Source organism: Bactrocera latifrons, unplaced genomic scaffold, assembly GCF_001853355.1.
Source record: "Bactrocera latifrons isolate USDA-ARS-PBARC rearing strain unplaced genomic scaffold, ASM185335v1 scaffold_384, whole genome shotgun sequence".
NCBI lineage: Eukaryota > Metazoa > Arthropoda > Insecta > Diptera > Tephritidae > Bactrocera > Bactrocera latifrons.
In genome coordinates this window covers 81,390-94,631 of record NW_017537028.1, presented here as the reverse complement: position 1 = coordinate 94,631, position 13,242 = coordinate 81,390, and the positions used below count along the sequence as shown (strand labels likewise).

The following is a 13,242-nucleotide window of genomic DNA, read 5'->3' as shown; positions in this document are numbered from 1 at the left end:
AGGAACAATTTTGTTTACTGATGCACCACTGTTTTCTGTCACTTCAATGCACTCGTCACTCACTATCTGATTTACATGCTCAGTTCGGTTCACTTCACATTTCTTGGTTTCTTGCAATTTCGGGCGATATGCCCCCTTTCCCTACAATTATAGCAAACAAGCCCAATACCATTTCTATTTGATTCAACCACAGCAGTTGGCATTTGTTGTGGAACCCGCATTGAAACAAATTCTTTTGCCCTACCATAGCGACTCTTATTAATGGTCGATATATTCAGTATTGATTGCAACAAATCTGCACATTTTGCAAATCGCATTGCGCTTATTTTCTTGCGCAAGTTATCATCACTCAACCCATTAATCGTATATTGAATTATCGAACAGTCATCGATTCCATCGCGACGACCCATTGCGAGCATTTTGTAATAAAATTCGATAACACTTTCCCCTCTTCCTATTGTTGCGTTCATTAGCCGAATATGAGCGTCGGCAGAATTTCGTACATAAGGGAAATCAGTTATGAATATACTCACAAACTCATGCCATTCACGGAACACAGGCTGTTCGTCAGCCCACCGTTTTGTTACATCCTTGAGCTTACTGAGAACGGAGTATATCAGCAACGCGTCCTCCCAACCATACAAGTTTCTCAGCTGCTTGACTCTCTCGATGAATTTTACAGATGAATAGATGTTGTCGCATGGATCGAACTCTGGCAACACTGATGCTACTTCGTTAGGTGAATAAACGCGTCTCTCTCTTGCCACCGATAAACTCACTGCTTCTTCTGCTCTCAAACATGGAGGGTACAGCAACGGCACTGCTCTGTTCATGTACACAGACGGCGCCGTCAGATGATGTGCTCTGCCGTAATCACCTCATTGTGTTGTTGCATACGACTGCGCAGCGAACGTTGAAGTTGTTTGTATGGGCATACCAAACTGTAGGTATGAATACTGTTGTGTTAGTGGAGTACTCGGTTGCCCTGGTGACAAAGAGAATATCGGCGGCGGCGCTGACCGCATATGTGGCTGCGGCGACAGCGCGTACGATGTACATAGTGAAATGTGCGCCTCGCATAACGGTACGTTGCTAGCGTGTAAAGATGTTCGGAATCGTTGGACGAAGAGCCTGCAACTGTGCGGCCAGTGACTCCACAACACTACACAGATTACTGACCTGCACTTCCAATTGCGTCCTGACTCTATCGTCTCCCCTCGACGGCTCCTCCTGACCATCATCTCTCCTGGAGACACCTGCTGTATCCACTGAATCAAGGACTCTATGACTGGTCCAACCGTATCCCCGCTCAGTTCCTGGAGTCTGGCCACTAACACCGCTTTGTTGATTCAGTTGTTGCAGTGCTTGTTTCAACTGCGCCATGTTAAGTAAATTGTAGTCCTTCTTGTATAGGTACAGTTTGTTCATCCCACTTCTGATATTGACACTCAGCTTCGTGTCAAATGGGCCTTTCGGTTTTATTACTTCTTGTCAACTGACTTTACATTAGCATTGAATACAAACTTATACTCAAAATTAACAAATACAGAAAATGAATGAAAATGAGTACATAGACGAAAATAAACAAGTGTATGAGTATATGTAAAAGAAATAGAGATCACACGTCATAGTGATGACAATTGCTCATATTGTCATAAAAGATACCATTCAATGCTTCATTACAGCACATATCCCATTTCACCCCAAAGAAGCGCTTATACAAAAAGAACCACGGGTTTAATTGCAAAAGCAAATCCCGAAATGCAAAACTCGAAAAATTGCCAAGAGACACCATGTTGCGCAAACGCTCAAAAAGATCAAACGCTGCACAGTGAAACACAAAGTGGACTAATTACAAAACCAATTACCACCATGACAACTCAAGTTGAGAAAAAACCAAATCAATACCTTAATTCACGATTAAGGAAATTTCAAGACATAGGGAAGCTTCCCCAAATATTAAATAAAAAAGGATCAGTATTGTAAAGGCTTCTCTAAAGCCACAACTACTCGATCCAATAATGGCCGGAACGCCGTACGTCTACCACTCAAGCCCCCATTTTCCAATACTCCAAAAATTGGTATAAAAACCAAAATCAGAGTTTCCTCTGACAGTCCCTACACATACAACTTTTCGGCCCGCAGGATGGCTTTCGCCAAAAATGATACAAAATCCTGATTCAAAAATCTGAAGTTATATTGCGTGATACTAAACGCCAGATAAGTGAATATGCACTTAAACATAAAAAATAACAAAATTGTCTCCAAAAGTCGTCAATCTACACATTGTGTGGGCAATATTGTGTGCCCCATAGAGGCATACATTCTCATATATAAAAAAAAAATCAAAAAGTAAATTAAGGGATCACAATACTCCCAAAGCTATACATTAACGCACCTACGCTTTCAAAGCTAAGGTCGCTTTTATCGCATCTATCCAAGCGCTCCTCACATGGGTGGGTTATGGGAACCAACTGTACAAAGCTTCAAATTGATTATAAAGAATTCTCTATTTCACGAGGCGAGCCGTTCTCAATTCACGGCCATTCTCTCGCAAGATCCCTCTATTGTCACAGTCCTAACTCCAGGGCTAAGGAGTATCTATTCTGGCCATATCTGGCCTGGCATGGAGTTACTATCCTTCACAAGCCGACAATAAATAAAGTCCAAATATTACCGATAATACAGAGAAGGCATATAATAAACTACCGGTATATCAAAGCGATAAGTAACAGCTAATAAAATTAATAAAAGCAAATTACTTTTTCTTATAATAATACAAAAAGTCGTCAAAGCACGTAAAATCAATTATTACCTCAACACCAATATTTACACAAAATACAATTGGCTATTAGAACCACAATCGCTTCTTACAGCTAATATTCTGCGGCCTCGGTTGCTCCGCCAACAGATATCAGATTATATATATATAACTAGGCAAAATATTCGCCTAGGGGGCCCAGGACGTTGAAATTAGTTAAGCATCCACCCCCTCTACCCTATAAAACAAAACAAAATCAAATCAAAATAAAAACATTTTTAATATTAAGATTTATAAGTTCATTACTTTATATTGTCAAAATAAAGACAAAATTTATTTTTATCTAAAAACTTGTGTTCTATATAAATTTTGTATCTTTTTAAACACTTGGTATTCAGAAAAATTAGTAGAAAATTATGCCTAGTCAAAGCTTTCGGAAATGAGGCTGTCTGGTAACTAATTCGCATGTAAAATCATCTAAATATATGTGTTTTAGATTTTTGAGTTTTGATAGGAATAATTACTGCATATTGCAGCCAAGTATCAGCTGGGCATCAGTAACATAGTATCAAGTTAGTAACAGGGTTGCAGTATTGCGGTAATTATTATATTAAGCAACTAGCCAGCATTGTAAAGACACAGTTTCTACATTGTTTTTGAATATGCTACCATTACTCCTCGTTAAATTGTGAGGGATCAATAATATTAGAAAACTCATGATTTTCAAAGTGTGACCAATTAAAAAAGTTTGTGTTAGCTACTGACATTTAATCTTAAAACTTTGCAGAGACCTACAGCTAATTTTTTAACTTGACATACAAGTTTTGACGAAGAACGCAAGCAAGTACGCAATTGCCCGAAACGCTTGGCTGTGGCCTGAATCAGCAATATCGACGCAACGGGTAAACAGCATTTCGGTTGCATTGATTGTTGCGCAAGGCATGAATCAGCACCACGTTTACATATGTATATAAAAACGAAAAACCGATTATGAGAACAGCTCAGTTTGCGTATTGTAAAGTCCACCATTACGATTGTACTGCCGCGGAAGTAAACATTAAAAAAATATTATTTTGACTGGATGATAAAAAACGGGAAATAACTTGCACATGAAAGGTGAAGTTAATTTTTCTTTTTGAAATAATATTTTATTAAGTGAAAACACAAATAAAAAAAGTTTCTATGATAAATAAATTCAAGTGAGCATTTAAACTAAAGTAAATAAAACAGTTCAGTGGATATTTAAGTTAAGAATATATACCAATTGCTTGATTTTGTTTCTATGGATAACCGCAGCTTTATTAATTTTACCAAAGCTAACAGGGTCGGCTTCACAGAAAATTACTCCCATTTCTGCGGACGTACATATATGTTGACAAACGTCGATTCCAGAAGGTGATCGCAGCAGCTGCTGCTCGTTTCATCCCGGCTGAAAGAATCCGCCTCAATTTACTTTCACCGATGGGGAGGTTCAGAATGCCATCAACAAATCGAAATCTCCTAAATCCACTGGATCTGATGGAATCAACATGCTCATGCTAAAGCGAATTTTTACGAACTGGACGAAGGAGTATATACTTGAACTTAATAGTCAAGGGCGTCAGAATTCCGACTGTCAATAACCCAAAGATTTTAGGTGTAACTTTTGATAGTCTATGCTCCTTCACTCTCCATTCGATTGCGATTTTCGCCAAGGTACAGAACCGCAACAAAATCCTCAAGTCGCTAGCCGGCAGCACATGGAGAAAAGACAAGGAAACGTTTTTCGCAACAAACAAGGCAATCGGCAGGCTGGTCCTCAACTACGCAGCACCAATATGGTCGCCTGGTTGCAGTGGTACGCAGATGAGCAAATTCCAGACTTGCCAGAATACTGCTTTCGTATAGTACGCCGACCAGACTTCGGACGCAACTGCCTTCATACAGGTACTGACCGCCATTCACAGTGGAGCTATAAACACCTTCACCGACTCCTTTCCGGTGAACGGCGTTCTTGTAGAAAAACTACCACCCATCGCAGACAAAGAGCTCGAGATATCAATATCATCGGCATACGTCCGCAGCTGTATACTTTTATAAAAGATTGTACCTGCTCGATTAAGTTCTGCAGCACGAATTATTTTCTCCAGCAGCAGATTGAAGAAGTTGCACGATAGCGGGTCGTCCGTTCCCGATCCTGATGGAGCCTTTGGTATAGTTCAACGTCAGTTTACGCAGCCATATTAGTTTTGCGGGGATACCAGATTCAGACATCGCGGCATAAAGGCAGCTCCTTCTCATGCTGTCGAAAGCAGCTTTGAAATTGACGAAAAGGTGGTGTGCGTCGATTCTCCTCTCACGGGTCTTTTCCAAAATTTGGCGCATGGTGAATATCTGACCGGTTGTTGATTTGCCAGGTCTCAAGACACACTGTTAAGGTCCAATCAGTTTGTTGACGGTGGGCTTTAATATTTCACACAATACATTCGATAGAACCTTATACGCGATGTTGGCTTATCCCACGGTAGTTGGCGGTGATTGTGGAGTCCCCCTGTTTGTGGATTGGTTGAAACACACTTAAATTTCAAACCGTGTTCATGCTTACGTCCGACTATATTTTTCAAGGAATTTGATGCATGTCCCTTATCAGTTCTTCGCCGTCGTGTTTCAGTAGCTCGGCCGGCAATCCATCGGGCTCCGCCGATTAGTTGTTCTTCAGACGGGTAAATGCTTCAAACTTCTTCATGGGCGAGCAATGGAACATCTGCTCCATCGGAATCTGGTTCGACATCCCCTGGTTCTATGCTCTCACAGCCATTCAGCAGACTGGAGAAGTGTCTCCTCTATAATTTTAGTACCATCATCCTCATCGTAGAGCCGTGTTCCGATTTGATGTTTGAGACGGGGTTTTGGTCTATCACAACATGATCGAACTGGTTTGGTGGCTTTTCGATCCGGAGACAGCCAAGTGGCTTGGCGAATTTTTCTATGCAGGAAACTAGTACTATAGATAACCTTATTTCGGCCATCGGCAGAGTCGATCAGCCTCAATCCATTTGTGAATGTTTCCTCTTGGAGTCTAATACAACCTACTGTTGTGCCAAAGATACGTTCTTTGCCCACTCTGGGTTAAAGTAGTCAAGCACGACTTTGATATCGTGACGTCTCATTGGTGCGCTCCACGCGCACATAGATTTCATCTTTGGTCCCATAGTCCTTCTCTTCCGTCGGGGAGTCTCAAATGAATGGTAATCAGAAAACTTTCCTCACTTGCGTGAACTTTTACGCATTACTCCCTCCTCGTTCATAAATTGAGAACAACAATTATGTCTTCTAACACTAAGTTCAATTTAAGATATGTTTCTTAATACTCGTAAGTTGCTTAATAACATGTGTTCCCACGATTTTTGAAATGTAGATGCTTAAATTTTTACTTGAGTTACCGCTTACATGGTCAAAGTACTATATGTGGCGGATGTGAAATAATATAATGTGAATAATGAAATAATATTCAAATAGAAAAGATACTAATTTTTTAAATACAGATAGGTTATTATCTTAATTTAGAGACTTCTATTATCCTATCCTTTCTCATCTGCTTTATTTATAAAGAACATAAATAAATGCTGAACCCATTTAATTTGATATTATTGTTTTCTAACATGATGAAAAATGTAGTCGTACAATAATTAGATGAATACATTGTGAAAAATAAATATTTAAATTTGTTACAGATAACATTTGTTGCAACCTACAACATATCGTAAACAATATAAGTTGGTTTTATCGTATACTATGATGGTATCAGGTTGGTTTTAAAAGCAATTTGAAGAAGTGTAAAGAATTTCTGGCTGTAAGAAGATAATTGTTGAAAACTTCATGCTTATGGCGAACAATACTGACTTAGATGTTAAAGACGACGGTGCTTATAATGGTTCGGGAATAGGAAATAGTGGTTCAGAAACAGTACACATTCCATCTCATAGGAAACGCATAGAAACTATAGAAATGTCTACGATCAGTAATACAAATGAAAGCTTAACGTTGCCTACATCAACCACAATTTCATCCTCTTCGTTAGTAACAAAATTGAAGAACGAAACTGAACAGGTATTTTAATGTTATTATAAGAATATTACTTGTATTTACTAAAACTGCGCTCCAGTGAGTAACATGACCACACAATTTTTTTGTTACACTCTACAGTAACTCATACAGTGAGTTTCTCGTTCTTTAAAGGTCCTTTGTGAAATTTGCTTGTCAGAATGTGACTTAAAATCTTAATTTTTTAAATAAAAAATTATATGTATACTGAAGGTTTTTTACCTTGCAAATGGCATTGAATGATATGTACAAATATTGTTAGAAAAAAGTAATTTTTGTGTTACACCGAATGCATGGTTAAATTTTACCATTGATGTTGAAGGTTGAAACCGTACTCAAATTCCTTATCTTAACTTATGTATTTACATATATAGTTGTCTTATAAATGTGCTTAATAATAATCAAATGAACATATCGGCACATAGCGTAATCACCGGTACAAATATCGGTTGTCTGTACCACCTAAAAGTATCCCAGATAAATATTGAGTTTAATAAAACATATATATTAATTATCAAGATGACAAGACGAATTGGAGTCCGGGTAACTGTTTGTCCGTCCGTCCGTCTGTTTAAAAGAAATAAATGCGCTGTAGGGTGGCGCAAAAGTAATCCTCCTATTAGAAGATGTTATAAATTTTGCAATTGACCTCTAATGTCAGATCTGTTTTGGCATTTGTGTAGTAAACACATGCGAAATACAAGTAAATAAACAATGCTATGCTACACTGCTCCAGAACACGGGTTATTGGTGACAATTTATTTGACGAATAATCGGTTAGTGACTTTGGCACAACGCGAATTTCGTCGCAGATTTCCTGGCCGTCTGACGCCTACAGGTGAAACACTGCGACGCCGTTCTGCAGAGGATATTGATTCGGTTGTAAAGGATGTCATGAAAGCGCCGTCGACATCGACCAGATGGGTATCAGTCGACGGTGTTTACAGAGAATTTTGGTAAAGATTTGAAGATGTTTAAGTGCAAAGTCCAAACGGTGCATTAACTGTTAGCCGCTGTCCACCAATCGCGTCTAACATATGCTCAAGCCATTCTTAATTACCACCAAGAGAAAGATGATTTTAATCGAAAATTATCATTAGTGATTATCTTAGCGGATACATAAACAATCTCAATTACGCTTCTGGGGCACTCCACGAAGAGCCATTACACACGCTCAAAGTCACTGTATGGTGTGCTGTTTTCGCTGGAATATTCATCGGACCTTTTTCTTTGAAGACGTCGCGGGCCAAACGGTTACTGTGAGTGGTGAGCGCTACAGAACAATGATCAACGAGTTCTTTTTGCCGCAACTTGATGCGCGTTAGTCACGGCGAATATCGTGTTCGATGATACGATGAGCTGTATGAGATACATGACGAAATTGACATAGTACACCGAATTAAAAGACAGCGGCTACGCTGTATAGGTCATGTTGTCCGAATGGGCGAAAACACTCCAGCTCTGAAAGTATTCGAATCAGAACCCGTCGGGGGCGCATATTAGCGAAAAGAAGAAACGGCTGGCGCGCTGTTGTTAACTCGGCTATAGCCGCATAAGCAGTGTCTACGTCAGTAAATAAGATGAAGAATTACGAAAGAGACATTAAATTTCACCTCTGAGATGGTCTGACAAGGCTTCATGGTGTGAAAATTGAACGGAGGGGCACATCCCACTTTTTGGTGATATAATATATCTCGGGCCAACTGACCGATTTCGGAAAAACTTAGTACATGGAACCACGCCTACTTCACTTCACTTAGATCACAACTTTAAATTTCATTCTTTCACTTTCCAGTACACAAAGAGTAAGCAATTGAAATAATGGGCTAAAATACTAAAAATAACTTGAAATTATGTCACTTTACGAGCAAAAATTGTCCAAATCTAAACAAAACTGTTCAAGCATAAAGGCACCGGATGTGTGGACCCCAGTATGTATAGTTGACTTTTACCGAAAATGTCGGTCAATTTTTTAAATATGCAATTGAATATCAGGCAGCAACCTTTCTGTAATTCTGTTTATCGAAAATGGATTGAATCATGCCTATACTTCCCTTAGTCCCTGTATACCTAGTATATAGATTTTCGTACAACATACATATATCGTCCAATAAATGAGCTATTTCAATGAAAATTACAAAGCGTGCTTTTCTCATAACATTGTATATTTGCGCCTAAAATGGATAAAATTGGGCGGCAACTTGAACTAGTCCCTAAATAGATACTGTCCGCATTTTTGAACATCCGGCTGACTTAGCTCTATATGATTAACGATTGTATGTGAAGTACCTTAATGAAACCCAGGGAACATTTGTATAGTGTCTGGCTTCATATATATATATAGTGCGTATAATGATTTTCGTTTTTGTCACAAATCTTATGCTGAATATATCGGTCAGTGTGTGTGTTATACAGGGTGGCGCAAAAGCCAGAAGATGATTAGAATATACTATAAATTTTGCAATTGACCTCTAATGTCAGTTCTGTTTTGACATTTGTTTAGTAAATACACGCGAAATACACTTAAACAAACAATATTACGCTACACTGCCGATATGCCACAACCGATATGCTGAATGATGCATTTCCCGGGCGAATAATCTCCCGTTTTGGTGATTTGCACTGGCCAGCAAGATCGCCTGGTTTGACCGCTCCAGACTTCTATTTGTGTGACGTTTTGAAGTCGCGGGCTTATGTCAAGAAGCCTTACACTCCTGCAGCTCTTAAAGAAAATATCCGTCAGAACATATCCGTGAGAACTTATCGCCGGAGTTCTGCCCAAAATGCCATAAAAAGATCTCAAATGACAATCAAGTGTGGTGGTGGCCATTTACATGATATCGTATTCTTGACTTGGTGTAAAAAAATTTAAAAGACCAAATAAAAATAATCCACAAGCAGAATCAAAGTTTTTAATTTTTTATTTTCGCATGACTCACTAAATACATAGTTAGACCAGGTGCATTACATTTCGCATCCTTTATGATACGGAAAGGCGTGACAAAATTAAATAATGAGCGTGGTGGTGGGGCGAACCTTCACGTGAAATAATTCCTCAGGAACTACTAAGCAGTCAATCTCTAAGGTTCCCAATGACGTTTGAAGAACGTTTTTTCCTAATATTAATATGGGCCAACATGTGAGATATCTTGATAAAACTCAAGGAGCATCTTTTCTTTCAAATCTTTTCACGCCAAAAATTTATAAAATCGAGTCAGTACTTCCCCTAGTACACTTATATCCAATATAAATATTTTCGATCTTTATACCGCATAATTATATTGGTCAATGATAACTTACATAATGAAATTCAGAGAGACTCTATTTCTGAGTATCTTGTGCCTAAAATGGAAAAAATCGGCTGAATACGCCTCTACCCTCCATAAATATAATAGAAGAATGTTCACATATTCGCGTAACTTTAGATTATATATGTAGATTGGTCAATCTGTGAGCTATCTATTCTAATGATATATCGTCATGCCAAAATAGAAATTATTAAGGGAGCATATTTTTGGAAATGATGTGTTGTAATGCCGATTTGGTCATATATGGTGTACCAATATTGCATATACTTTTTATACAACATTTGTTTCCAAACAAAACCTAGCAATTTTGCCCTATGGCATTAGACGATGGGCATAAGGATATTGCTTTTCAATTGCGCATATTTTTGTGCTGTTGTCGTAGTTGTATGGCGAAGATCGGAAAGAACAGAATCTGGAAGCACAACCTCTGATCTCAATTGTCTAATCTTAATGGTATTTGACATTCTAAGTTGTTTATAGGCCACAATCTTTTTAGTTCCCTCTAGCACTCCACAGGTCGAGTACAATGCCTCTTTGAAGCATTACAAAGGTCTCCATTATTGTACTGAGCTGCTTCAATAAACAACTCGTGTCCTAATTGATTCCACAAATTTACTCGTTCAATAACTTAAAAGTATTCCAATAGGCTTAACTTTAGCGTTTTAGTGCATCTAATGTAACATCTTGCACTAAAGATTGGTTTCGCAAGAGGCCAAGTGGGCTGTTCTCATTCCTTTCAGCCTTCCCTGTTTTTGTGGAAACGTGATTTAGTAACAGTGAGTTCGTCCTCCGTTGATCTTCGTTCGCTGTGCAGCTGCTGGTGTAATTATTATGCTCTTTAAAGATGTTTATGTCGGCCTCTCAAAAATGTTGTGAATTAGATCGATGTGAGCATTTGTAAGTTACAGTCGGACTGACAGATCCCCTTTTTTCCAAAAAAAATTATGGGCTGTTCTACTTCTAAACATTTTACACAAGGTAAGACTATAAATAAGGTTAATAAACCTTTGTTCTTTAATTCGAGTCGACCGCATTACAGTATCCAACCAATAGGGTTCGGTAGAAAGTGGACAAATATTTAGAAAAGCTCTTTTCGATATGTCATTGCTTGTCCCTAACTCAACCACTGTTATATTGCCATCTCGAGTTTCCAATGTGCTCTCTTCTGCGTTGTGATGGGGTATTATTTTCATATTTAAGAAAATATACCAATGTTATTGTTTTCAAAGGGCAGTTTGGACACTTATCATTTGTTTGGCTTGAGTTAAATATTCATTGGAATTGTTTCGAATTCTTTTCGACCGATTTTCAATGGTCCGTTAACATCTGGTAACTTTGGTTATAATATATGTGAACGATAGTGGATAATGGCTGCCTTATCAAAAAATGGACTAGTGTAAAAGTCTGGCGATCATTTAAGTTATTTCATAATGGAGTAATTGGGTTCGAAATAAGAATAGCTTCAGTTTGTGTTATAATGCACGTATTTCTTCAAAAGTCATTATTCCTTAAACTTCGCGAAAAAAAAAGTTTTATTATAACTTGTAATAAATTTCCCATTAACTTGTGTAGGGCTGGTTCCCTAAAGCATTTGTAACATTTACTAACAATCGTGCTTGCTACTTTTTTTATCCTAAAACTCGTCTTGTTATTTCTAGTAATCCGTATGGTGAATTGTGCAGATACTTAAAGGGTACATGATCCACTAATAATCGAAACGACTTCATCTTCATAAATGAGAGCAAAACGGCTTACCAACACGGACGATGTAATGTTAAAATGAAATAAAATATTCAAATTTGGACAAAATAGGTTCTGATTTTACTGTTATGCAGACAATTTTGCCAAATGGCCATCAGTGCTCCCTTTGCGTATCTCCACCCACTTATACCAATTTTCCATGACTCGCTGCAGCATTTCTGCTAGAATTTCGGCTATAATGCAGTGAATGTTGGGTTTGAGCACTTCGAGCGTTTCTGATTAATTGGCGTAAGCCCTTAAGTTGACCTACCCAAGAGAAAATAATTTAGAGGTTTATATTGGCGGTCATCTGACTTGGCCATTTCTCAAAATCAAAAAGTCATACTTTGCACGCAAAAATCTTGGACAATTTCCAAGCTTTGTATCAAGGTAAAACGGCACATAACGAAATGGCAAACCTTACTGAACACACTGACCAAATTTGACACAAATCCTTAGGAAACATGACCCCCTTAAGCGGTCAAAATCAAGTCATCTCTATTGGTAGACACTGTACAATTGTTCCAAATGGTTAATTTTCTTTATCGTTTCAGCATTTGTCAGCCTCTGGACGAATAGTATATTTGCCTAAAAACTTTTTTGATGTCTGATTTGAAGACAAGGCCCAAAAAATAAGGTGACATTTGAATTTAAACTGCGAGCGTCGAAGGATTTGGACAATTTTTTTTTTTTTAGGTTGGTAGTACTGTCAGTCACATTTCATGTCAAAATATTCATTAGTTTCGTTTTTGTTGTTTGCGATTTCGAAATTTGTTGAGCAAAGAATTTGCATTAGATTTTGTTTACGGAATCAATTTTCTGCTGCGGATACGTTGAAGATGGTGCAGAAAGCCTTTGGTGATGAGGCTATCTCTAAAAAAAATTTTTACAAGTGGTATAGTGAGTTCCAAGCCTGCCGTGAACGTGTCGAAGACGAAGGGAGTCCAGGGCGACCATCAACATCAACCGACGAAGCTCACGTTCAACAAATCAAAGATTTGGTGTTGAAAAGTCGTCGATTAACAATTAGAGACCTCGCTGATGAATTTGGCATATCGAAAGGCTGAGCCAATATCAATTTGAAGGATGTTTTGGGCCTCCAGCGCGTCAAATCTCTGCTGGTACCGAAAACATTGAATTTTTTGGAAAAAAGTTGTTGCGTTGAAGTGTGTGAAATGATGCTTTCCGACTACCAGGGTGTCATGAAACGCATTATAACTGGCGACAAGACTTGGCTCTATGCTTACGCCCCCGAAACAACCGATCAATCGAGCGAATATCGTGCTAAAAGAGAGCCGAGACCAAAAAAATCACGCCAAAGTCGCTCAAAAATCAAGGTCATGTTGACTG

General features: G+C 38.4%; 1 protein-coding gene across 1 annotated transcript in view; it reads left to right on the top strand.

The window, feature by feature from the left end:
* The window catches only part of LOC108972183 (sodium- and chloride-dependent GABA transporter 1-like), a 113,639-nt gene that overhangs the window by 27,951 nt on the left and 72,446 nt on the right, over window positions 1-13,242 (top strand). Inside the window, exon 2 of the mRNA XM_018938695.1 lies at window positions 6,475-6,850. Coding sequence (XP_018794240.1) covers window positions 6,620-6,850 — 231 coding nt within the window. The 5' untranslated portion in view covers window positions 6,475-6,619. The remainder of the gene's footprint in view (window positions 1-6,474; window positions 6,851-13,242) is intronic.